Source organism: Notamacropus eugenii, chromosome 4 (genome assembly GCF_028372415.1).
Source record: "Notamacropus eugenii isolate mMacEug1 chromosome 4, mMacEug1.pri_v2, whole genome shotgun sequence".
Taxonomy (NCBI): Eukaryota; Metazoa; Chordata; class Mammalia; order Diprotodontia; family Macropodidae; genus Notamacropus; species Notamacropus eugenii.
This window is the reverse complement of record NC_092875.1, coordinates 162,352,990-162,376,319: the sequence shown is the minus strand read 5'-3', so window position 1 is coordinate 162,376,319 and position 23,330 is coordinate 162,352,990. Positions and strand designations below refer to the sequence as shown.

At 38.8% G+C, this 23,330-nt stretch overlaps 1 protein-coding gene across 9 annotated transcripts in view; it reads left to right on the top strand.

The window, feature by feature from the left end:
• The window catches only part of SLC26A7 (solute carrier family 26 member 7), a 208,851-nt gene extending 191,261 nt beyond the window's left edge, over positions 1–17,590 (top strand). For all 9 annotated transcript variants that reach the window (XM_072603588.1, XM_072603587.1, XM_072603586.1 and 6 more), the window contains 4 exons: positions 5,976–6,076; positions 12,238–12,292; positions 12,379–12,482; positions 13,391–17,590. In XM_072603588.1, coding sequence (XP_072459689.1) covers positions 5,976–6,076; positions 12,238–12,292; positions 12,379–12,482; positions 13,391–13,426 — 296 coding nt within the window. In that variant the 3' untranslated portion in view covers positions 13,427–17,590. The remainder of the gene's footprint in view (positions 1–5,975; positions 6,077–12,237; positions 12,293–12,378; positions 12,483–13,390) is intronic.
• Positions 17,591–23,330: the final 5,740 nt, after the last annotated feature.

Below are 23,330 nucleotides of genomic sequence, written 5' to 3'. Positions count from 1 at the left end.
TCTCAGACTACAATTAAGCATGTATACAAACATACACAAACATATATACATACACATATATACACATTTACACACACATATATATACATACATATACATAGATATTCATACACATATACACTCAAATGCATATATGTAAAGTAATACTACCTTTTTATTAATTTGGGGCAGGGAGAGCAAAATAAATTTCCCAAATGTAAAAATAAAGTCCTGCACAAACACATTCCTTTAGACCAGCAGTTCTCAAACATTTTGGTCCTAGGATCCCCTTACACTCTTAAAAATTATTGACAGTCCCCCACCCCTCAGGAGTGTTTGTTTATGTGAATTATATTTATCAATATTTACCATATTAGAAATTAAAATGTCAGTATTATTGTGAAAATTGTTTTGGCCTCAAGGATCCCCAGAAAGGGTCTCAGGGAGCCCTAGGGTTCCCCAGACCACACTTTGACAACTGCAAACAGTGTCTTAATATTTACCTGGTAACTAAATACAAAAATGGCATGTCCATAACTCTGTTCTCTTTGTTTTCTGTGCTTCTTCCACTTTTGGAAATGGAAACTCATGGGTGACTTCATTTTATGTGATGCTTACTCATTTCTTTTCTTGAAGAAACCATTTATGTGAACTTCAGATGACTTCTTCCAGTTCTTTTAATATTTTATGAAAACCAAGGCAGCTCCGGGGTGTCCCTTATGTCTTTCAGTCTCACTAATTAATGACTCACCTCTTTTTGGGGTCATACCTGTCTTGAAGTACATTCTCTGTGTGCTACCGCCTCCCAGGCACAAATCATTGCTGCCAATATCCCATGGATCATATACTCATTCACTTTATCTCAGAATTCTTTCTATATTTAGAGCTGGAAGGGAATTTAGAAGCCATTTAGTCAAATCCTCTCATTTTACAGAGGAAGAATCTGAACCCCAGAGTGGAGAAGTCACTTGGTCATATCATGTGACCATTATCAATTAAGCATTTATTAAATGGTTACTGCATACTGGACTATGATTATTTTTAAGAATTCTTGCCACCAAGGAGTTTTCATTCTATGACACAGAGTCATATGAGAGTAGATACAAAAGAGATAAGCAGCAAATACGTTGTCATTTTGGGGTGTGGAAGCACTGTCAGGTGAGGGATCAGGAGTGGTGTCATAAGATGCTTGGGCTGAGCTCTGAAGGAAGTCAGGGATTCCATGAGCTTGAAGGGAGGAGAGAATATATCGTAGGCATGGGGGGACAGCCAGTATAATAGCACAGAGATGAGAATTGTAATGCTGTGTTGTGTGGAACAATGAGGGGGTCAGTTCATCTGGACCTTGGAATGTGTAAGAGGAAGCAATGGGTCCCAAGCTTTTATTTAGCTTGTGCAGTTTCTCTCCAGCGTGAGCTCTTATAATTCCTGATCCCCTTAACTGAGAGTACTTCCTTCTCTTCAGATTTTTATGTATAGACTTCATCTGTTTACAGATTGTGTCTTCCTATTAGAATGTAAGCACAGGATAAAATGACAAGATTTAGCAACTGATTGGACATGTGGAATGAGGGAGAGTGAGGAGTCTAGAATGACACTAACAACAGTGACTGTAAGGATAGTGTTTCCCCAGAAAGAAATAGTGAAGTTCAGGGGAAGCATAGTTTTTTAGGGAAATATAATGAGTTCTGACTTGAAAATGTTGAGTTTGATCTCTAGTTGGCAATGAAAATATAGTCAATTGGTGACATGTGACTGGGACTGATTACACAGCTCTGGGAGTCATCTGCATAGAGAATAATCATAGAGATAAGGGTAATTGAATCCATGAGAGCTGATGAAGTTACCAAATGAGAAAACACAGAGAGAAACAAAAAGAGGGCTTAGCGCAGAAGGAACAATAACAGTTAGGTGGATGAATTGAATAATATCCTGGATTAATGAATTTCAAGGAAAACCACGTTGAAAGACTCAAAAGTTCTGATCAGTGCAGTGACCGATCATGATTTCAGAAGACTGATGATGAAACATATTTTCCACCTCCTGGGGGAGGGGTAGTAGATTAGAAGTGCAGACAGAAACATGTACAGACATAGTCAATGTGTTGATTTGCTTTCCTTGACCATATATATATTGGTTACAAGGGAGAGCTTCTATTGATGTGGTGAAGAGGAGGTTGGTGGGTGACGAGAGTGATTCAAAAAAGGAACATAAAAGAGAATCAGTGAAGCATTTAAAATACATAGAAGAGAGCAGAAGGAAGGTCAGAAGGAGACAGAAAAGCAGAGCACTTTTGTACTATCTGTATATTTACATATATGTATATACATACATATACATATATATACATACTATATACACTTCAAAGCAACCAAACCACACATAACTAGTTCACAGTTTCATACACAACACTTTTTTTTCATATTTGTTAAATCCATAATAAAAAAGAAAATTAAAACAAACAGATCCAGCAAAGGAGAGATTGAGAAGGAACAATCTTACAGGTAGGAAAAGAACTAGAGAAAGCTATGTCACCTGAAACCCAGAGTCAGGAGAAGAAAGTATACAGAGAGGCTGATAACCAGTATCAGAAGTTGTAAAGACATTAAGAACGATGGAAACCAAAGAAAGTCCATCTGATTTGTCAGTTGAGACCATTGATAATTTTGGAGAGATCAGATTCAGCTGAGTGATGAGAGCAGCAGTTGGACAGCAACAAAGAGCAGAAACAGGTTTTTCCAGTAGATCTTAAAAGTACTGCCCCTTGTGGGGACAGTGGTGGGTGGGGGTGAAGGAGAAGGCTTTGACCAGGATAGGAGCTGTAGACCCTAAAAACAAAGTTTCAGCTGCCAAAACATCTGGAACTACAATAGGGTTTGGTTAGTGAGAAATGGCTTAATGATGTCACTGGTACATTTTTCCCCCAAGAAGGAAAAAGGGCAGAGGACAAGAAATTAAGTTATTGGTACTGAGACAGGTGCACCGTTCTCCTGACTACTTTAAGGGAACCCAGAGACCTAAGCAGATTATGCCTTATGGAGATTATAATGTTATGATTTAGGCCTGGAAAGAACCTTAAAGGTTATTAGGTTCCCTCCCACAACCCCCTTATTTTGCAAGGTGAAAACAGGTCCAGAGAGCTTAAATCAGTCTGCCCAGTGTCACATAGCTAGTAAGTATCTGATGGGGGATTTAAATCCAGGTCTTCCTGAGCTCTAACCATTAGACCCCATAGCCTGATATCTCTTCCCTTCTACTCACTGGTGTTGAGGAGAGGACAGAGGACCACAGATTCTTTCACTTGTCAGAATTAGAGAGTGAGGAAAGAGGATCAGCATGTCTGGGAAGTGTTCCTCAGGTGGAATCCAGTTGAGAACTCCCCTCCCAGTATTTAGTCATTCAGACTACCTGACTGCCTTGCCTCCTTGCCCATGGACACGGGGAGGTTTGAGAACCTAGACTAATCTGGCCTTTAGGTCCCAAAAGGTTTGAGTTTCCAGGTCTGGGAAGAGAGCTGAGGTTTTTGGGGAAAGATAATGAGTACTCTCTTGAAAGATTAAGAAAATCCATAAACAACATTTAACTTATTTGGTTTTGTTGCTTTAAAAAAAATCACAGTTATGGACAAAGAACTGTATATATTTGTGCATGTTTATGTGATTTACTACACTGAAACAGGAAGGAAGGAAGGTGTCACAGTGGATAGAAGTGAGGAAGACTTGAGTTCAAGTCCAGCCTCAGATACATATTAGCTGTGTGACCTTGGACAAGTCACTGAAACTCTACCTTAGTTTCTTCATCTGTAAAATAGGGGTAATGATAGCACTTACCTTCCAGTATTGTGAGGATCACATGAGATAATATTTATAAAGTACTTAACACAATGTCTGGCAGATAGTAGAAACTGTAAAAGTGCTGCTGCTGCTGCTGCTGCTACTACTACTGCTATTGCCACTTATTGGAAAAGGGTCATGTTTTCTGGTGGGTGGGGGGATTACTACAAGCAGTGAGACTAATTATATAAATTCACATGAGCACCAGCTCCTACCAGGGATAGGGAACCTTTGACCTTGACACCTGGCTTTCCAAGTCCTTGGGTGCGGCCTCTTGACTGAGTCCAAGTGTTACAAAAACAAATCCTTTTGTTAAGGGGATTTGTTCTGTGAAGTTTGGATTTAGTCAAAGGGCAGCACTTGAGGACCTAGAGGTCCACATGTGGCCTTAAGGCCGTAGGTTCCCCACCCCTGTCTGGACTAAAGAAATAGCCACTGCCATTGATAAAAGGAGAGAAGTGGTAGATGGAGGTTGTGGATTCCCTGACAGTCCTGGCAGCAGAGTGCCTCTTGTGTTAGGTTTCCTGCATGATCTCTTGGACAAGCCTGTGAGCCAGCTGTTTTTGACTCTTTGTGACCCCATATGGGATTTTCTTGGGAAAGATAGTGGAATATTTTGCCATCTTCTTCTCCAGTGAGTTAAGGTAAATAGAGGTTAGCTGTGTGATAGCTAGTGAGAGATGTCTGAGGTTGGATTTGAACTCAAATCCAGCACTCTATCCATTGAGCCACCTAGCTGCCTGTGACTATGAATACCTTATTATTGAATACAATCATACAACTGAATTATTGTGCCCCCTGGTGGTCAGATTATATGGATACACTTACAAATTCTTGGATACTTCAAAAGATTTGTGATTTATTCATTGCTGGGCCCCTGAAACTGAATGTGACCCTCTAGCCTCAGTAAGCAGTATTACTCTAGGTATTCAGGTGGTACAACAGCTGGAACATCACGTTCCATCAGAACGTAATCAGAAAGACCTGAGCTTGAGTCTGACCTCAGAATTTACTTATTTGTAAGACTTTGGACAAGAACTCTGCCTCAGTTTCCTTACCTGTAACATGGGGATAGCGATAGCATCCACCTCCCATGGTTATTATAAGAATGAAATGAGATAATATTTGTAATGAGCTTAGCACAGTGCCTAGTGCGTGGTAGGTGCCATATGGACGGTAGCTACTGTTATTATTACATGAGTAGATACCAAAAATGTTAGTTACTGGGATAGGTTTTCTTGTTGACTTAGTAAGAACTTAACACTACATTGCTCTGAGAACCCAGAATCTTTATACCCCTTAATGAGGCATCAGAAGAAGAGTTAAGGGGAGAATTCTAATTATTATATAACATTAATTACTAATTATATACTTTATGATTATTACGACTATATTTCTATGATCATTTATTTACAGATAACATACAATTTTATTACACTTGTAATATATTATCTAATTGAATTTGTTATATGTAATTACATATTTTACATAATTATATTAAAATAATATATAGCCATGTATTAAATATAATTATATATATTTGAACACTATGTACTTATATAACAAAATTATAACAAAAATTATAATATTCAACAATTATGGTTATTATACGCTGATAATAAGTGATGCAGCAGGTAGAGCACTGGACCTGGGGTTAGGAAGGCGAGTTCAAATCTGGTCTCAAGCACTTACTAGCTTTAAGGTTTGCAAAAATGTTTAACAGATATCTCGTTTGATCCTCACAATGACCCCATTAGGCAAGTGAATTATGATCCATGAGGAAACTGAAGCAAGCAGAACTAGTAAGTGTCTGAGGCAGGATTTGAACTGAGGTCTTCCTTACTCCAGTGCTGTGTCCACTGGGCCAAGTAGATGCCTCCATCTTAACAAATCCAACAAACACCAACTAAAATGAACACTCCCATATATCCAATAAAACAGAAAAAGAAGATTATGTCTGAAACTGTGAACCTCTTTGCCTTTCATAGTCCTTTTATTTACTTGGTATTCATATTATATAAAGCATGTGAAAGCACCTTGGAAATTTAATAATGCAAATTATCATTACACATTAGGTTGTCATCATTTCCTTGTGTTTCTAGAAAGTTGGGAACTCTTTTCTTTAAAAATTCTCATCATATAGTCTCTCTGTTCTTCCTTCAGGGGAAACACCACAGCCATATCCTAATGAAAAATATTCTGTGATACTGGATTGCACTGGATTGACCTTCTTTGACTATACTGGAGTGTCTACACTTGTTCAGGTATTTAAATAATTTATCATGGTTGAATATTCTCCCAGACATCCTTCTTTTTCTTCTAAGCTGAGGGGAAAGTCTGACTTCAGTGGGCAAAGTGGGTTTGTATCTCTTGACCCTTTGTTTCAAGAGCAGAAAAATGATGGATTGATGTTTCCTCTCCTTTATGTGTAGAGAACATATTCTTCCCATGTATGGAGGAGTGGTTAGAGGTCATTGTAACATTATGTATTTTATCCATTTTGACTGTTGTATCCATATCCTTCCCGATAGGAATAACAGAGCATGGACATATATGTACATATATATTTCTTTTGGAATGGCGTATGTTTCTGTGATTTCATAAATATGGAGAGCTCCTGGAACAGGAATTTCCTCTACTGGTAGAGATTGGCAGGTCCCCTGTAACGTACAGTCTTAGAGTATTACCTCTGCTACTGAAAGTTTAAGTGACTTGCACATGGTCATGCACTCAGCGGAGGACTTGAACCCAAGGTTTGCCCTCTTTCCACTATGCCATGCTTCCTTTCTTGGGTATAGATGACAAAGCTGAGGAAAGTAAAGCATCTCTGGAGCATCTGACCTGCTTCAGGGGGTCACTGATAAGACACCATTAAGAACTTTGGGGACCTCATGCTTGGAGGTCTGGAGGTAAAAAAGCTAAGTCCTCCAGTTTCCTAATATGTGAAATGCATGTAACATTATTTATGCTACTTATCTAAAAGCCTGTTGGTTAGATGGAATTTTATATTATATTTAAAGTAACCTTAAAATTCTAACGCACTGTATAAATGAGAACTCTGACCTAGCTGTGTGACCATAAACAGATCAGTTAATGTCTCTGAGCTTCTGTTTCTTCATCTGTAAAATGAGGATAACAGTACTGGAATTAGCCACCTCACAGGTTGTTTGTGAGTATTCAGTCAGGTAAAAAGACCTTACTGCTATTATTACTAGTAATAAAAACTACAGTAGTCATCATGGAGGATTACTGTTTATGATGAATACATTCATTGAGTATAAGTAGTCATGCTCAGTTTGGTTTCATAAGTGCTTAAAGTCAGTCAGCTGACTTTAACTTTTGTGTTGGCTAAATATTCTCCCTGTTTGTGTTATTAATTTAATAAAAATCTTAGGCTCAATGGACCTTAAGGCCACCTATGGTGGTGACCTATGGTAACAGTGTGGGCAGCTAGGTGGCACAGTGAATAGGAATAGAGCACCAGCCCTGAAGTCAGTAAGACCGGAACTCAAATGTGACCTCACGCTAGCTTTGTGACTCTGGACAAGTCACTTAATCCTGTTTGCCTCAGTTTCCTCATCTGTAAAATGAGCTCGAGAAGGAAATGGCAAACCATTCCAGTGTCTCTGCCAAGAAAACCCCAAATGGGGACTTGAAGAGTTGGACGTTGTTGTTGTTTGCCTTTTGTTCTGGAAGAGGACCAAGGAATGACATCAGGGGGGTGATGTTTTGACTTGCAAGTAAGTGAATTGGATTTAAGTGAGGCAGAGCTATGCAAAGTCATTAGCCCTACTCTTTCCTCCAGTCATCAGAGTTCAGTGGCGAGACATAGATTGGCACAACTGACCTATGGATGCAGTGGGAGATCTTGGTCTCTATTTGTCTCAGGCAATTCCCATTCAGTAGTTTAAGGTTAGGTAAGAGTTGAGGTTGAAGATAGCCTACTTCATCTTTACAAAAGAATCCAGCAGGAGGGGAAGATCCTCAGTTTCTGTCCAGAACACAAACAGTTGCTATTTATACTCATCCTGAGCTATCAGAACACAAACAACGAGTAAGTGAGGTTTGGGCTGGGGCCTGTTATTGGCCCATCAGTGAGAGCCAGAGTGATTTCATTTTAAAGGCATAGTCAAGTAGCTCCATTTGAATTCCAGTGGGTTGTATCAAAGCCTAGTTTTCCAGTTATATTTCAAGAAATCATAAATGAAGCTACACAAAATAGTTAATTGTCCCATTTAAGATAAAAAGAAAGAATAAATAAGTAGGGAAGAAAAAACATCTAGCTCCCAAACTCCAAGATACCTTTAGAGAAGTATAAGAGATCAAAATTTGTATTCCTTTGGACAGAGCACCCACCCACAGGTAAAGTTATGAGAAGAGTCAGATACGACTGTAATGACTGAACAACAGCAACAACATGGTGACAATGGAATAGAGAAATCACTAGACTTGTATGAAATCTCTAGATCTAGTTTTCCATCCTGGCCTTAGCAGTTGTATGATCTTGAGCAAGTCAGTCATATGACGTGGTTTCAAACTCTTCATTATTCTGTTCTGACCATGTCATTTCCCTGCTTAAAAATCTTCACCTGAACAAGAGAAGACTTAAAGGGAACATGACAGCTGTCTTCAAGTGTTGAAAGCCTTTCATGTGATTGTTTTCTATTGGCTCCAGGAGTCATGACTAGGACCAATGGGGAGAAATGCAGAAAGGCAATTTGAAGCTCAGTGTTAGAGAAGAGAACTTCCAAGCCATTGAGCTACCCAAAATTGTGATGATCTTTCTTCTGAAGCAGACCTCATAAAAAGTTATTAAGCAGAAGCTGGATTACAGTTGGCCATGTTTGGCAAGGAGATGATTCCTGGTCATGAAACAGTGATTCTGGATGGTCTTTGAAGTCCCTTCTCTCTTCAGTATTGTGGGAAATTCAATTTAGAAAACTGCTTCCTAACATGACCCATACTACTGTACTAGGAATTGGAAAGTAGGCATTGGAATTGCTGAGAAGTAGGAAAGTTTCCCAGCTCTCGTAAAACATAGAGTCTGTGATTAAAAAAATGTTCCAAAAACAATTTTGAGTAATGAATGGACATTTTGGAAAACAGCGTATCTTCTAGACTGTTAGCTTCATGAGAGCAAGAACTGTTGTCTCTTTTGTATCTCCCAAAGCACCTAGGATGGGGTCTTCAGGAATTAGGGAATAAATATTTAATAAGTATGATCGTATTTAGATATACAAATATTATTTCTAAATATGTTTCCTGAATATAACTGTTGAGGAAATACTTCTATGTGTGGTTACTGTTTCAGTGATTTTCAATGAAATCTTAAAAAAACAACAACTCTTTGTCTTCATGGAGAACCTCTGTACAGTTGATTGAGTCAGTCATTCTCATGATCAAATTCATTTGTCAAGAGGGCAGAAATCCCTTCAGTAAAGTGTGGTTTGATCTGTTCTCATCCTTTCCACTCTCAGTCCAAAATAAAGAAAAAGCTGTGACTGCCGCTAATGCTAACATCAGTTTATTCTATGGTGTTACAAACGTAATGATTTATCTGCTTGTTTTACTTTGTGAGCATTGAGATAATACAGCCTTAAGTAAGAAAGGTACTAAGTAATGACTCTTAAAGAAAACAGAAGTCCTTATTTCCTGTAGCCCAGGTTCTGTCAAATAGGGTGACTGGAATGAAAGGGGCAAGTTGCTCTTCAGCCACACTTAAGTCTCCACTTTTTAATTCACTCATCTGTTTCCTAAGTAGTTTACAGATTCAAGAACATTACGTCTGAGAGTTGTTTGCTGGGAAAAGTGAGGTGACCTCTACCTAGTCATCTGTGTGGGGCATCAGGGAGGTCACTGAAGTAGAGATTATGTTTATCAACACCAGTCAACCAGCCATGACTACTCTCATACTTCATTGAGCTTTATGAAAAACCAAACATCCAAGCCTCACTTTGAATTCATCCTTGTCACCTTACAAATCCAGTAGGCACAGGTCCCAAGACGAGCTTAATTTCTCCCTTTCTCTAATCAATGTTTCTCCACATTAGTAAAAATAGTTTAAAATTCTTTTTGTTTCAGTGATCATCTTAGCTAAATTTTGTAGCATCTTTGGCAGCATGGTATTTGTTAGATTGGAAGGAAGGAAGGAAGGAAGGAAGGAAGGAAGGAAGGAAGGAAGGAAGGAAGGAAGGACAGAAGAAAGGAAGGAAGGAAGGAAGGAAGGAAGGAAGGAAGGAAGGAAGGAAGGATGGATGGACTATGATTCAAATCTAGTTCTAACATTCTACATCCTGTATAGCTCCTGAAGATATTCATAGGGGTTTCTAGACATCATCTCATTTAATACTTGCAGCTACCCTGTGAAATGGGTGCTGCAGCTATTATGCCTATGTTACAGAGGAAGTAGGTAAGATTCAGAGACTTGCCCATGATTTCATTGTGTTAGTCCTTCCTTCTCAAATAGGACAATGACATCGATGACATGACTTGCACTTGACTTTGGTTTGAATGAGGGAGGGCTGTGCAGGGTCACCAACCTCACTTTCTTCTCCTGAGCCATCTGGGTCCAATGGCTGGATATTCATCCAGACAACTAGAGATGGCCAGGATGCAATGTGGGACCCTGGCCCTCTTAGGCTAAGGTCTTATCACATTCTCACTTAGAGTGAGATACACCCATTCAATGAATAAGTTTAAGTAGTTACTCATGGGATGGCCCCTTTAATCAAAAAGAAAAAATCAGACTGGGAGGGGAAGACCCTAAGGGTTCCTGGGTAAAAGAGAAACAGTATTTAGCAGTTACATTCACTCTGCGTTAGGTGGGTGGGAGCTTGTGCAGTCTGTGAGCTCCAGAGTGAATAGGGTTTTAATGCTTGGTCTTTGAGAAAGAAATCCAGCCAGTAAACCCAAAGGAAAAAAGGCAGCTTTTGGCCATGGAAGTGAACCTTCCCCTAGATGGAGCATGAGAGGGGAGGGATCTCGAGAGGAGAGGCCCTAACTCCTGCAGAGATGGTAGAGCATGTTCTATTCCACTGACCACCAGCAGATGGAAGTTAACATGGTCACTGGTATAGCTGGGAAGCTGCCTCCAGGGCAGGGGGATGTTTGGGGGTCCCTTGCAGTGGAGAATTCAGGAGGGGCTTCTAGGAGGAGGTTGCCTTGTACCTCTATTCCCTACAGCCTCTTCCCAGCGGCCAGGACGCTGGACCTCCTGTTTGCTCCTCAAAGTTCTCAGTATGGCCCGCTGGGAGTCAGAAAGGCCTGGGTTTGAGTTTTGCCCAGTGACTTTGGGCAGATCCCTTAACTCTGCCCAGACTGTCAGACCAGCTTTAGCAGGGAGGGTTCCCTAGCTTGTGTGTCGCTTCACAACCCAAGAGAGAAGAGAGGAGGCAAGGTTCGTAATAAGTGTCTGAAGAAGGATTAAAACCTAAGTCTCTCCCACTTCAAGTCCAGAATTATTTCCGTCACACTGCATCTCACTCAAACATATCCAAACCTGTTCTGTTTTTGAGTTGGAGGGAATCTGTTCATCTACAAGCATTTGTTAAATGTCGTGTATGTGCTACATGCAGGAAGCATAAATGCATGTACATTCTTGGACTCCAGATAGAAATGGGAAAGTGAGACAGCCTTTTCCTTAGAGGAGTTTACAAACTCCTGATTTCAAATCCAGTGGGAATTTGATCACTATTTTTAACCTGCAGATAGTTTTCTTTTTATCATTTGCTCTCCAGCGACCCTGTGTAGTGGAACTCAGAATGCAAATGAGGCTTTCTTACTGAGAGCAAATATGTGAAAGATTTGAAAGGGACCCAACCTATACCATTAAAGGAATTTGAAAGTCTCTGAGGGTCAAATCAATCAAGCAGGATTAGTTGCATTTTAGATCCCTGCAGTTTAGATTATTTAGTTTTCTTTATGCATCCTTTTTGCTGCCCAAATAAATCAATCAATTAGTAAAATTTAAAATCTCTGCAACATTTATCATTTAGCTTTTCATTGTGCATTCTTGGTGCTTTCAGAAGAGATAGAGTAGGACAGAAATACTTAACTTGGATTGGGGAAATAGGTAATATTTTAATTTTGTAACACTAAACCAAGGAAATCGTTGAAGTAAGAACAATATAGTTACAAAAGTGATGAAGGTCTTGTTTGATTAAAGCTGGTCCTTTTTTGCTTTCAGTGAAATGAATCAGTGTATAAGAATGGGGTATACAATGGCTCCCTCTTGTGGTGTAATTTCATCAATACATTTAGGATCATAGAGCCAGTCCAGCTCCCTCATTTACCCTCCTTTTACAAGTGAGGAGACCCAGACACTGAAAAGTTAAGTGACTTTCCCACAGTCACCCTGATAGTGACTTTCCCAAACCATCTCCCTCCTCACTAAAGTGACTGACATATCTTACTTTAATCCATCTAGGCTTGCACGGATTGCAGAAACCAAAATGTCGACTTCTTATTAGCAAATTGCACGGGTAAGTAAGTATTCCTTGGTAAATGCACTTCCTGTGCTACTGGAGGCATTCATCGCATGGCATTTAATATTCATCTTCTGTTTCAGCTTCCTTGAAAAAAGCAGTGCAATATTGTGGACACCTAGAGTCAGATAAACACATTTTCTTTGAATCAGTATCTGCTGCAATTGGTGCCATCCATCTAAATAAGGTGAGTTTAAAGGGGAAAATGTTTAGGAATATTTGTAGAATATACTAAACAGTCAATTTTAGGATTTTCCCACAGGCATTATTACTTGGATCTCAAAAACATATTGAAGTTCTGTGTTTCAGAGATCCTTTCTATAAAACACATAATCCCTTTCCTGGTTGTCTAGAGTCTGGTGTTTAATAATGGTTCCCTCATTCCATAAGACCTAACCATAATATTTATTATGTACTTAAAAGATGCAAAGCTCCACACCTGCTGTTCAAATCAAATGCCTCCTCCTGGGTTGGCCAATATATGAACGCCAAACTCTGAATATCACTTTTTGTTCTACTGTTACCCTTCTTCCTCCAGACTCATATAGCTATCTTTGGCAGCTGCTATGTACAGAACAGAGTTACCTCTTGGGACTATACCTTCAAATGTACTAGGTGTACCAGATCCCATCCACTTGAGGAATAGTTGAGACTCTGGGTAGCCTAGTTCTTCATGATTTCATCTTGGTCCTCTGGGAAAGCACTCTGGAGTTGGACCTTGGTTTGAATCCCAGCCATGTAATATTCTTTTTGGATAATCTTGGGCATGTTGCTTAATTTATCTCGGCTTTCTCATCTGAAAAATGGAGGGTTTGAATGATAGGACCTCTGAGCCCCCTCTAGCTCCCTCTCTTTGTATGTGTGCTAGGAATTTGACTCATCAAAGTCACTCTCTTTCATCTTTGACTCCCTTTCCCTATCCCTGCAATATCTTTCAGTTCCCTGGGCACGTACCCCTGTGGTCTCTGCAGATATGCGTGTGGACTGAAAGAGAAAGAATCTCTCATTTCATTTTCTTGGCAGGACTTCTGTTTAGACTGCTGTTTCTCTTGCAATGCTGCCTGTAATTGTGCATTGACATTTCTTTTGTTTCAGAATTTGAGCAAATTCAGTGACCACAGTGAAGTCTGATGCCAATATGTTACAGCTCATCTCTTCTCTCTGGGTAGCTCCCCAGGATCAACCAAGTCACGGCGGTTTTACATGATGTTTTGTTGTTGTTGTTAGTGAATTCCTGCAGACAGTATGTTTTATACCAAATGTAATAAATAGATTCAGTAACTGAGTGGCTACTGGTCTATATTTACCAAAGAGTTGTTTTTTATCTCTGTTGTACTAATGCTGAGGAGACCCATAGGATTTGGTTGGCCTGTAGCAATATTTTCATAGAAAATTTATATGTATTTTAAGTACAGCATTTTGAAAGACTAACCTGAAATCTTGGTCTGTATCTTTTATTTTGTATATTGTTTTGATTCTGTCTTATTAAAAGTTAATTTGCAAAGTACAGGTACATGTTTCTTTTGGAATAATACATTAGGAACCCTTTCCTATCCCCTGTAAAACTACTGGAAGCTATAGGTCATATGTAACAGCTTCAAATAAGTGCCTCTCCTCTCTCTTCCCCCCTACAAAAAAAGAACAAAATCATTCGACAGCAGCAAAATACGTAAAATCAACCTATGTCATCTGTATGAGTTAACCAGAGGGACAGCTAGGTGGTACAGTGGATAGAGCAACTGGGCTTAGAATTAGGAAGACTCATCTTCATGAGTTCATATCTGGCCTCAGACACTGTACAAGTCACTTAACCCTATTCACCTCAGTTTCTTCATCTGTAAAATGAGCTGGAGAAGGAAAAGATAAACCAGTCCAGTATCTTTGCCAAGAAAACCCCAGATGGGGTCACAAAGAGTCAGACGTGGCTGAAATAACTCAGCAACAACATAGTTAACTAAAACTTGTATCTATTGATGTAGAACATAGATTTTTAGTGTTGGAAGAGAACAGGTGACCTGAGGTCAGTTGTCACCTCTGCTGCTTACTAAACCTGTGTGACCTTGAACAACTCTGTAACCTCTTGGAGCCTCAGTTTCCTCATCTGTAAAATGAGGGGGTTGGAATAAATGGTCTCTGAGGTTCCTTCCAGCTCTGTATCTATGATCCTATGATTGTATGAAGCATGAATGCTTGCTCCAACTGTGAAAGCCACTGAAATTTAATGAGAGCAAAGAATAAATAACCTATCAAGGAAAAGCTCCTCAGCCCCCCACCCCACCCCATATCTAGTACAATTTGGATACTTTGAGCTCTTGAGAAGTCTATGTAGTTATGTAAAGGCATATAAAGTTCTGGGATCAAGTTTATGGCCTAGGTGACTTCATTTTTATTGGTGGGCATTAAAGAGATACCCAGGATCTTCAGTTTTGAAAGTTACAGTTGGAGCCATATTATTGTATAGTACCATAATTTCTGACTTTTTATAATACTTTAAAGTTTGCAGAGTATTGTGCATACATGCTCTCATTGGAATCTCACAGTTATCCTGAGGTCTAAGTAATATTAACCCCATTTTACAGATGAGGAAACTGAGGCTCAGAAGAGTAAAGTGCCTTAATCGTGATCACATGGATAGTATGTGTCCGGAGTAGGATTCAAACCCAGGTCTTCCTCATTCAAAATCCAGCATTCTCTCTACTATGTTATGCTGCCTAGATTTATTTTGGTCAGTGCCAGAGAGTGTGGACATCCCATGCCTAATCTTTTACCACTGATAAGGTTTCTGGAAGCAAGAATACTACCCTCAGATTATATTTGTATATTGGAAGGCCCTTAAACATCATCTTTGTGGAGTTTGATAAAGAAATTGAAACCTGCAGAGCTGATGTGACTTTCCAGAAATCATATAACTACTTAGTTGCATATTAATTGTTTCTTCTTTCATTTCAACCATATCTGTAAGTCCTACAAATATGAGAGTTCGTGACAAATGACCCCTTAGGGAATTTTTCTATTTCCCAAGGGTAGTTAACATCACAGTATTTTATTTTTCCGTTTGTTCAAAGAGGACTTCGTATTATGATGCTTTTCAAATCCAGAGACCTGAAGGAATAATGGACAAATAGCTATCCTAAGGCAGACTGAGCTACATAAATTATTCATATTTTGAATATATATTCACACATATGTATGTATATAGAGCCTCACATTTCTATCTAGCATATTGGTTTATGTAAGAAGCATATTCCTTTAGAAAGGTAGCAGGTGTAGAAATAGTCAAAATGGAAAGCTTTTGGAGATCCAACCTTTTAGAAAGTGGCTTAGCATCTTTCCAATAATGTTAAATAAGATAATTAAGGAGCAGCTTGTGGATGAAAGAGTATATGTTTAGACAAGAGTATCTTCTAAGGTAAGCTTTGTGAGCTTCTCCGAAAGTAAATTCAGGTTCCCACCATCTGATTCATCAGAGCTTATCTGAAAATTGATGTGATATCCATTCAGATGGCACTATATTTTCATCTTACCAAACCATGTATTCAAGAGGAAGAGAATAATAGACATGAACTTTTCACTAGATTATCTGGGAAATAATGCTGTGGATAATGTAAGGATGAGATGGAAGCAGAAATTTGTACATATTTTCAGAAATGAAAAACCACTTTGTTCCAGATGACCTAAACTCTTGAAAGGGTGAAACCAACTAAGGTCCTTCATTCTGTACAGCTCCATTAAAAGCTGAAGTCTTTGGAAATTTGATTTGTTTGCTTGAAAGGAAAAAGCTTAACTCTCACTTTTCCTATTGAATTGTTTAGTCTGTGTTTATGGATTGATTGTTTCAATTGAGGGAATGTGATAGAAATGAAGGGAGAGAGTATGTACTGGAATGGATTCCTCAGTGAAAGATTGAGAAAGGTCAATAGAGAGTCTTTTTAACTTGTTATCTAATATCTTCTGACTTAGGTGACTATGTTCTCTAATGAATGCATAATATGGAAAGCATTATCTGGTGGAATAGTGATTATACATCTTGGAACCCACTAAAATCATCAGATTTGGGATCTAGGTTAGTTTGTTCCGTTTTGTTTATTTAACATGATCAAGTGTTGACAGAGCAATTATATGTTTGAGTGTCTTCCATCTTTGTGGAAGAAAGTTGAAGGTATTAAAAAGATAAAAAACTAAGCCAGTGTCCCAGATCCAATGTTAATTAACTTTGAAGTAAAAGCAGGCCAGAATGAGTGAGCTCATTTAGCAAGCTTTAGGAATAGAGAAGCAAATTCTCTTCTTGGTGTATTGCTTCTCCTCCATGCCATTGAGTCTAAATGAAGTGAATAGGACTTTGATATATTGAAGGGGAAATAACACTTCACTAGAACTGAGTCCTGAGAGGCAGACAGCTCTGCTTTCATTTTAGGCACAGATCTGACCCATTAAATATTGACTATACATCTTGCATTGACATCATTTCAACTGTAATTTTGTCCTAATTCTGTAATGGGTGCATATTCACAGAATTTTGAGATAACCTTGTTTTTTTTCCCCTTTTTCCTTCCCCCAATGACATAGTACTTTCCTATCAACCATTACAGGGTAGTAAAACCAGAAGACAAAAAAATTGAAACTGACCTATAAGAGTATTAAGGACTTAATGTGATGACACTTACGAATTAAGGATAAACTATGTAATAAGGAAAAGACTGTTAACATTACACTTATGCAAATTAAATGTCTTTAATTTTCATCATTTGTCTTCTGTTTTAAAGGTTATTTGCCCCTTGATTATATGATACAAGTGTAGTGAGGTCTGGCTTGAGCTACTTTGAAGTAATTTATTTGATATATCTCCTGTCTAAAAATATGTAGTATAATGAGGAAAAGAATCTTCCTTGTTTAATGAAAACATTAATGTGTCAATAGCCTTTATGGGTAATGTTTGACATTTAGTGCTTACTAAAATAAATTAACAAGTTGGGGAACATACATATGCTTGGGAAACATGCGTTCTGTGTTCAGGTGGAATGGTGATCTCATTCTGTACAGAATATGCTTTCTTGGCAGTGAGAGTGTGGTGCCAGATTTCAAATATGGAGTTAAGCGGTGCTTTATAGGGAGTTAAGCGGTGCTTTCGCAATCCAAAGGATTCTTAATTAAAATCGTATAGTCTAATACCCTGCACCTTTTCTGGGATGCTTTGCAAAACATTTATTTTTTGTGTAATTCTTTGTACTAATGCAATGTATAACACCCAATTTACTTGGAAATAAATTGAAATATATCTGTCATGATTAAAATAAAGTGTTCATTATTTCTAGAAATATTTATTCTCCTTCAAAATGGTCCATTGATATTGTTTTCTCTGACTGACCACAGAGCATTCTAGCTTTAAAATTCCTGGAAGCCTCCATTATTCATGAGATTTTGTACTTAAAGAATTTCAGCTCAGAACCATGAATTCCAATGCCCAAATCTGTAGGTTGGTCAGCACATTTTCTACTTAACAAATATTACTTTTCTCTTCTCTTTTTTTCCAAAAAATTAATTTTAAATTATTTTTATTGGTGGGGGGCAGGAAGGGTAGTTGACATTCTGGACATATGATTTCATCAGTGTAGAAAGTTCTTTCACCCCTTGCTAAATCAACTGTAACTCAGTCTTAGAGAGGTGCCTGACTGCAGAGCTGAAGTGTTAAATGATTTACCCATGGTGGATTCATACTAGTCTGTATTGTGGCAGGGGAGGGGTTTGAACCAATTTTTTTCCTGACTCTAAGGCCACCTCTTTGGATTCTGCCACCCTCACTTGTTAGAGATCGTGGGATCATAGATTATGAGCTGGATTGGACTTTGGAAGTCATTGATCTCACTCTCATTTACTCATTCCCACTTTACCATGGAGGAAAGCAAGAACCAGAGATGTTAAGGGAGTCACTCAAGTCACAAAAGGATTAAGTATCACAGCCAGGCTTTGCAATTAATTACCAGATAGCTTGAGGCAGCATAACATGGTAAGAAGACCAAGTCCTACATCTTTATTGTTTATTTTGCCTTGAGCTTATGGTCTTCCTTCTCCAATGTTTTCTTGGGCCATGTCCAGTTTTCTTCAGTGTTTTGAAGGTTACTTACTCAAAGTCAGAATCGTCAAGAATAATGAAGACAGCCATTTCAATAGCACTTTTAGTGCTCTTTCAATTATTCTCTCATTTGATCTTCACAATTATCCTGAAAGGTAGTTGCTGTTATCCTCACTTTTACGTGAAGCAATCAAATATTAAATGACTTGCCCAGGCTCACACAACTAGCAAGGAGATCAGCCAGGCAATATGAAGTTTTTTTGTCCCCTATGATAAGTTCCTCCACTCTCCTCTCACTCTCTGCCTCAGTCATTTTAGTGAGTTAGCTTTCTTCCGTCCCAATTCTAACTCCTCACCCTTTCTTGTTTTGCCTCACTCGTGGCTAGTGTGATACATAAAAAGGCTAGTTTTACTGATCTGCCATGGGATTTGGGTCATAGGGTCATAGATTTAGAACTAGAAGAGATTTTCTAGATAAGCTAGTCCAAATCCCTTCATTTTACAGTGGAGCAAATGTTGGCACAGAGGTGGTGTGATTTATTCAAACTGGTCAAATCAGGGTTCCAAACCTAGCTCCTCTGGCTCAAAGTCAATGTTTTTCCCTCAGCTCCACTTGTCCCCCAATTCTGGTATGGAAAATGAGACTTCTCTAATATTGCATGACCCAGTTGAAGTGGGTGGAATCATTAGCCCATTTTATTTCTTTGATAATCCTATCACTTAAAAGGAAAAAATAGTGGAAATGTGAAATTTTATTCATTTACTCCAGGAACATATATGCCTGTTTACCAGAACCCTGCTGTGGACTAGTGTGGTGAATCCCTTTTTTAAAAATACAGAAATAGATGCTGAGTGATGGGAAATGGCCGCAGTTTCCTGAAATAATCACTTTCAAAGTCATTGTTATATGACAATCCTCACTAGGTTTCTATTGATTTGGTCTCAAGAAGCCAAGATGGTCAAACCCATTCCTGTTTTGTTTTAGTTTTTGTTTCATCTCCTCTCTCCTAAATAATAAAAGCTACTTAGTAGCAATAAATAAAGGAAGCTATTAGCATTTTCACATTTGGAGGATATAGAGGTTTTATGGCCACATTTAAAAATAATTGATCTCTCCAGAAAAAGTTTGTAGTTGTCTAAATGTACTACCTTCAAAGGAGCAAAATGTTGTTTTAATAGAACAGAGCAAAAATATTTAGTGACCCTTATTTTATTTCTACATCATAGTAGGAGTTATTTTTCCTTTGAGGTTAATAAGTGAAATTTTCTGGTCTTCTGAAGCCAGCCCAATGATGTAGGAGGTCTTCCCTATTCACATTGAGTACAAGGTAGTGCAATGTTAGTAGTTTCAGAATAGGTCAAATGTTCCAAATCACCCCTAATACTTTCCAACCCTGCCTCCACCACTATTTTGTCTCATATTGTACCTCTGTGATCCTGTGTCCATATCACACAACCTGACTGCATTTTCTAGATTTCCTTTCCCTCATGGAAATCATAAGCACCAGGGTAGACAATGACCAGTGGGTTAAAGAATGCATTGAAGCTAGTCCATGTTGGTTGCTTCTGGCAGAGAGAGAATTTTGAAAGGACCTTAAATAGTTTAATCCTCCCTTAACTGACTATACATTGACCACTGGTATTGACCACCTCAACTTATTCCTCACTATTTTGCATAGTCTGACCCCTTCATAATCTTCCTCCCTATCCTAGTGATTCTGAATTGCTTGTTTCCTATGTAAAAACTCTCTTTGCCATCCCCAACTGGCTGATCCCCCAAGCCATTCCATCAACCCTTCCTTCCCATTGTTTCATGTTAAATCTATTCATGACTTCCATTGTGTTCTCTAGAATGACTGTTGCATATGAACAAACTTGCTTTTACTTTAAACCTTTTCTGACTCCTTTCATCTTCTGATACTGAGATATGAATTCCTCCTGATAACACCAGTCCTCCTGGCCAAGCTTCCCAGTACTGGTGGCAAACTCATTCTTGCTACGTCTCTTCCATAATTGTTTATGCCTTGAAATAACCCCTGAGAGTTGGAATAGTCTGGTCCACATTGCCACTCTGCCACCATCACTCAACAATCTCTCCCACTTTGAGGTACATTCTATTCATATGTATTGCACAATTCAGATCCTTGGTATTGTTTATCAACCCCAGATCTTCCTTCCTCGATGAATTTAGTGCCTGGTTTACAGTCTTTCTACTATAATTCCTACCCTCACGTTAGGGAGCTTCAACATATATAGTGACATTCCCTAACTAACTTTCTTCATCTACTCAGTTTCAAAGACTCATTCTTCCACTCTACCTCAGCTACACACAAGGATGATCTTGCCATTTTCCAAAAGTCTTTTATGTCCATATTGGTGAATTCCTAAATTCCATTATCTGATCATAACCTTTTATTTTTCTTTTCCCATGACTAGACACCTACTCCTGTTCTTTGACCTCACTGTCCTTTCCCAGGCTATCACTCTTGCAATGGTTACTTTCTTTTCCCTTGCTTTTCTCCACCCTTTGGTGAACCAGTTGAACTCTACACTGTGCTTTGCACTCAAATACTTTGCCCTCTTGTTCTATTGCCAATCATGCCTTGCCAAACCCTAACTTTGGACTACTTCTGTCAACCTACTTTGCTCTTATTTACATGTTACTGAATGGAACTGAAGAAATTCAGGAACCATTGTAGATTGAGTCCACTACAGATTTATGTGACTTAATCTTACTGATTGTGTACTTTACAAATGTGTGTTACATAATTTCAACTGGGCCCTAACTGCATCATCAAAGCAGTCCTTTTTGTACCTTACTGTAGAATCAGTTTATATCTGCTTTATTATCTGATTCACCACCAGGTATTCCAAACTTTTTCATCTCTCCTCGGTTCTTCCATGGCACTTTCTCTCCCAGTCTTTCATGTGGGGACTTAGATTTATACATCATTAAAATGCAGGCCATTCCCCAAAACTTCCACCTTCCTCCTTCACATCCTTATCTGATATCCCTTAGACATGTTCCCCAAGTATTTCTTCTTTAACTCCAGTCTCAGATGCAGAGGTGATTGCCCTTCTCCTTGCCAAGGCAAGCCTGTCTATATGCTCCCCTCATCTCATCCCCTCCTGATTTCTCCAGCAAGTTGCTCCCACCATCATCCCTATTCTCCCTTTTGCCTTCAATCTCTCCCTGTCTACTGGCTCCTGGACTCCTACAAACAGGCTCATGTCTCTGTCATCCTTAAAAGAAAAATAAAACCCCCACTTGATCCATCATTCTTAACAGCTGCCGTCATCTATCTCTCCTGCCCTTCTGTGCCCAATTCCTTAAGAAATCACTACTCTTCATCCACTCCCTTTCCTCTCACTTGATTCCAAATCTCTAGCAATATAGATTCCAAATTCATCATTCAACTGAAATTACTCTCTTCAAGTTACTGATGATTTTCATAACCGTATCTACAAGCCTTTCTTCAATACCTGTCCTTTTTAACCTCTGTGTACCCTTTGACACTGTTGAGAACCCTTTTCTTCTCGGTACCTTCTCTAGGTTTTCATACCACTTCTCTCTCCTGGTTCTTCTCTTACCGGTATGACCATTCCTTCTCCATCTCTTGTTGTTGAATCATCATCTGGGCCATGTCAATTAATTATGCATGTCCACTAAAGCTCTGCCTTGGGCCCTTTTTTCTGCCTTTTATACTATTAGTGATTGGTGATTTCATCAATACCTCTGAGCTCAACTATTATCTTTATGTAGCTGATTTCCATATATACATATATATATGTATGTGTGTATATACGTATATGTGCATATATGTATATACACACATACGTATATGTATGCATATATCCATACATATATACACATGTATAAACCTATACATATCTACATATATGCATACATACATGTACATATATAGATGTGTTTTTGTGTATCTTTACTCTCCAGAGCTCCAATTGTATAGCAACAACTGCGTTCTGAACATCTCAACCTAGATGTCCCATAGGAAGCTCAAATTATGTATGTCCCAACCAGAACTCATTATCTTTCTCTCCAACCCTTCCCCTCATCCCAGCTATCATATTATTGTTGAAGGTGCCACCATTTTCTCAGTATACTCAGGTTCATAACCCTGGTGTCATTCTCAACTCCTCACTTGCACTTTCCCCACATAGCTAATCTATTGTCAGATATTGTTTTTGCCTTCATAGTATTTTTCTTATATATTCCATTCTCTCTACTCACATAGCCACAACTCTGCTATGGACCTCATCTCTTCTCACCTGAATTGTTGAAATAGCTTTCTAATTGGTCTCCCTCTCTGAAGTCTTTCCTCCACTCTGTCATCTACTCAGCTACCAAAGTCATTTCCCTAAAGCCAAGTCTAATGAGGTCACCCACTACTCAATAAACTCCATTAGATCCCTAGTTCCTCCAGGATCAAATATGAAATCCCTTGTTTGTCATTTAAAGCCCTTTGCAACTAGGCCCATTCCAACTCTTCCAATGCTAACATTTGACATCCCCTCATGCATTGTAAAATCCAGTTACATTGGTCTACTTGTTGGTCCTCATACTTGGCATCTCATCTCCTCTTTTGTATCGGTTGTCTTCCTTGCCTTAAATGCACTCCTACCTCACTACTATCTCCTGACTTTCCTCAAAACTCAGCTCAAATCCAACCTTTCATAGGAGTCTTTACCAGTCCTCCCATTGCTAGTCTTCACCCTTGAGATCATCTTCTATTTACCATTTACCACTCATAAGTATATATTTTATACTTATCTAAGTATTTACAGCTTGTCACCTCCCTGAAGGCAAAAAAACCATTTCCTACTTTCTTTGTGTCAGCAGAACTAAGCACTTAACAAATGTTTATAGACTGCCGCCTGCTATATTGTTAAAGGCTACTAATATCTAAAATAAGTGGTCTTCTAAATTATACATTTAACATCAGT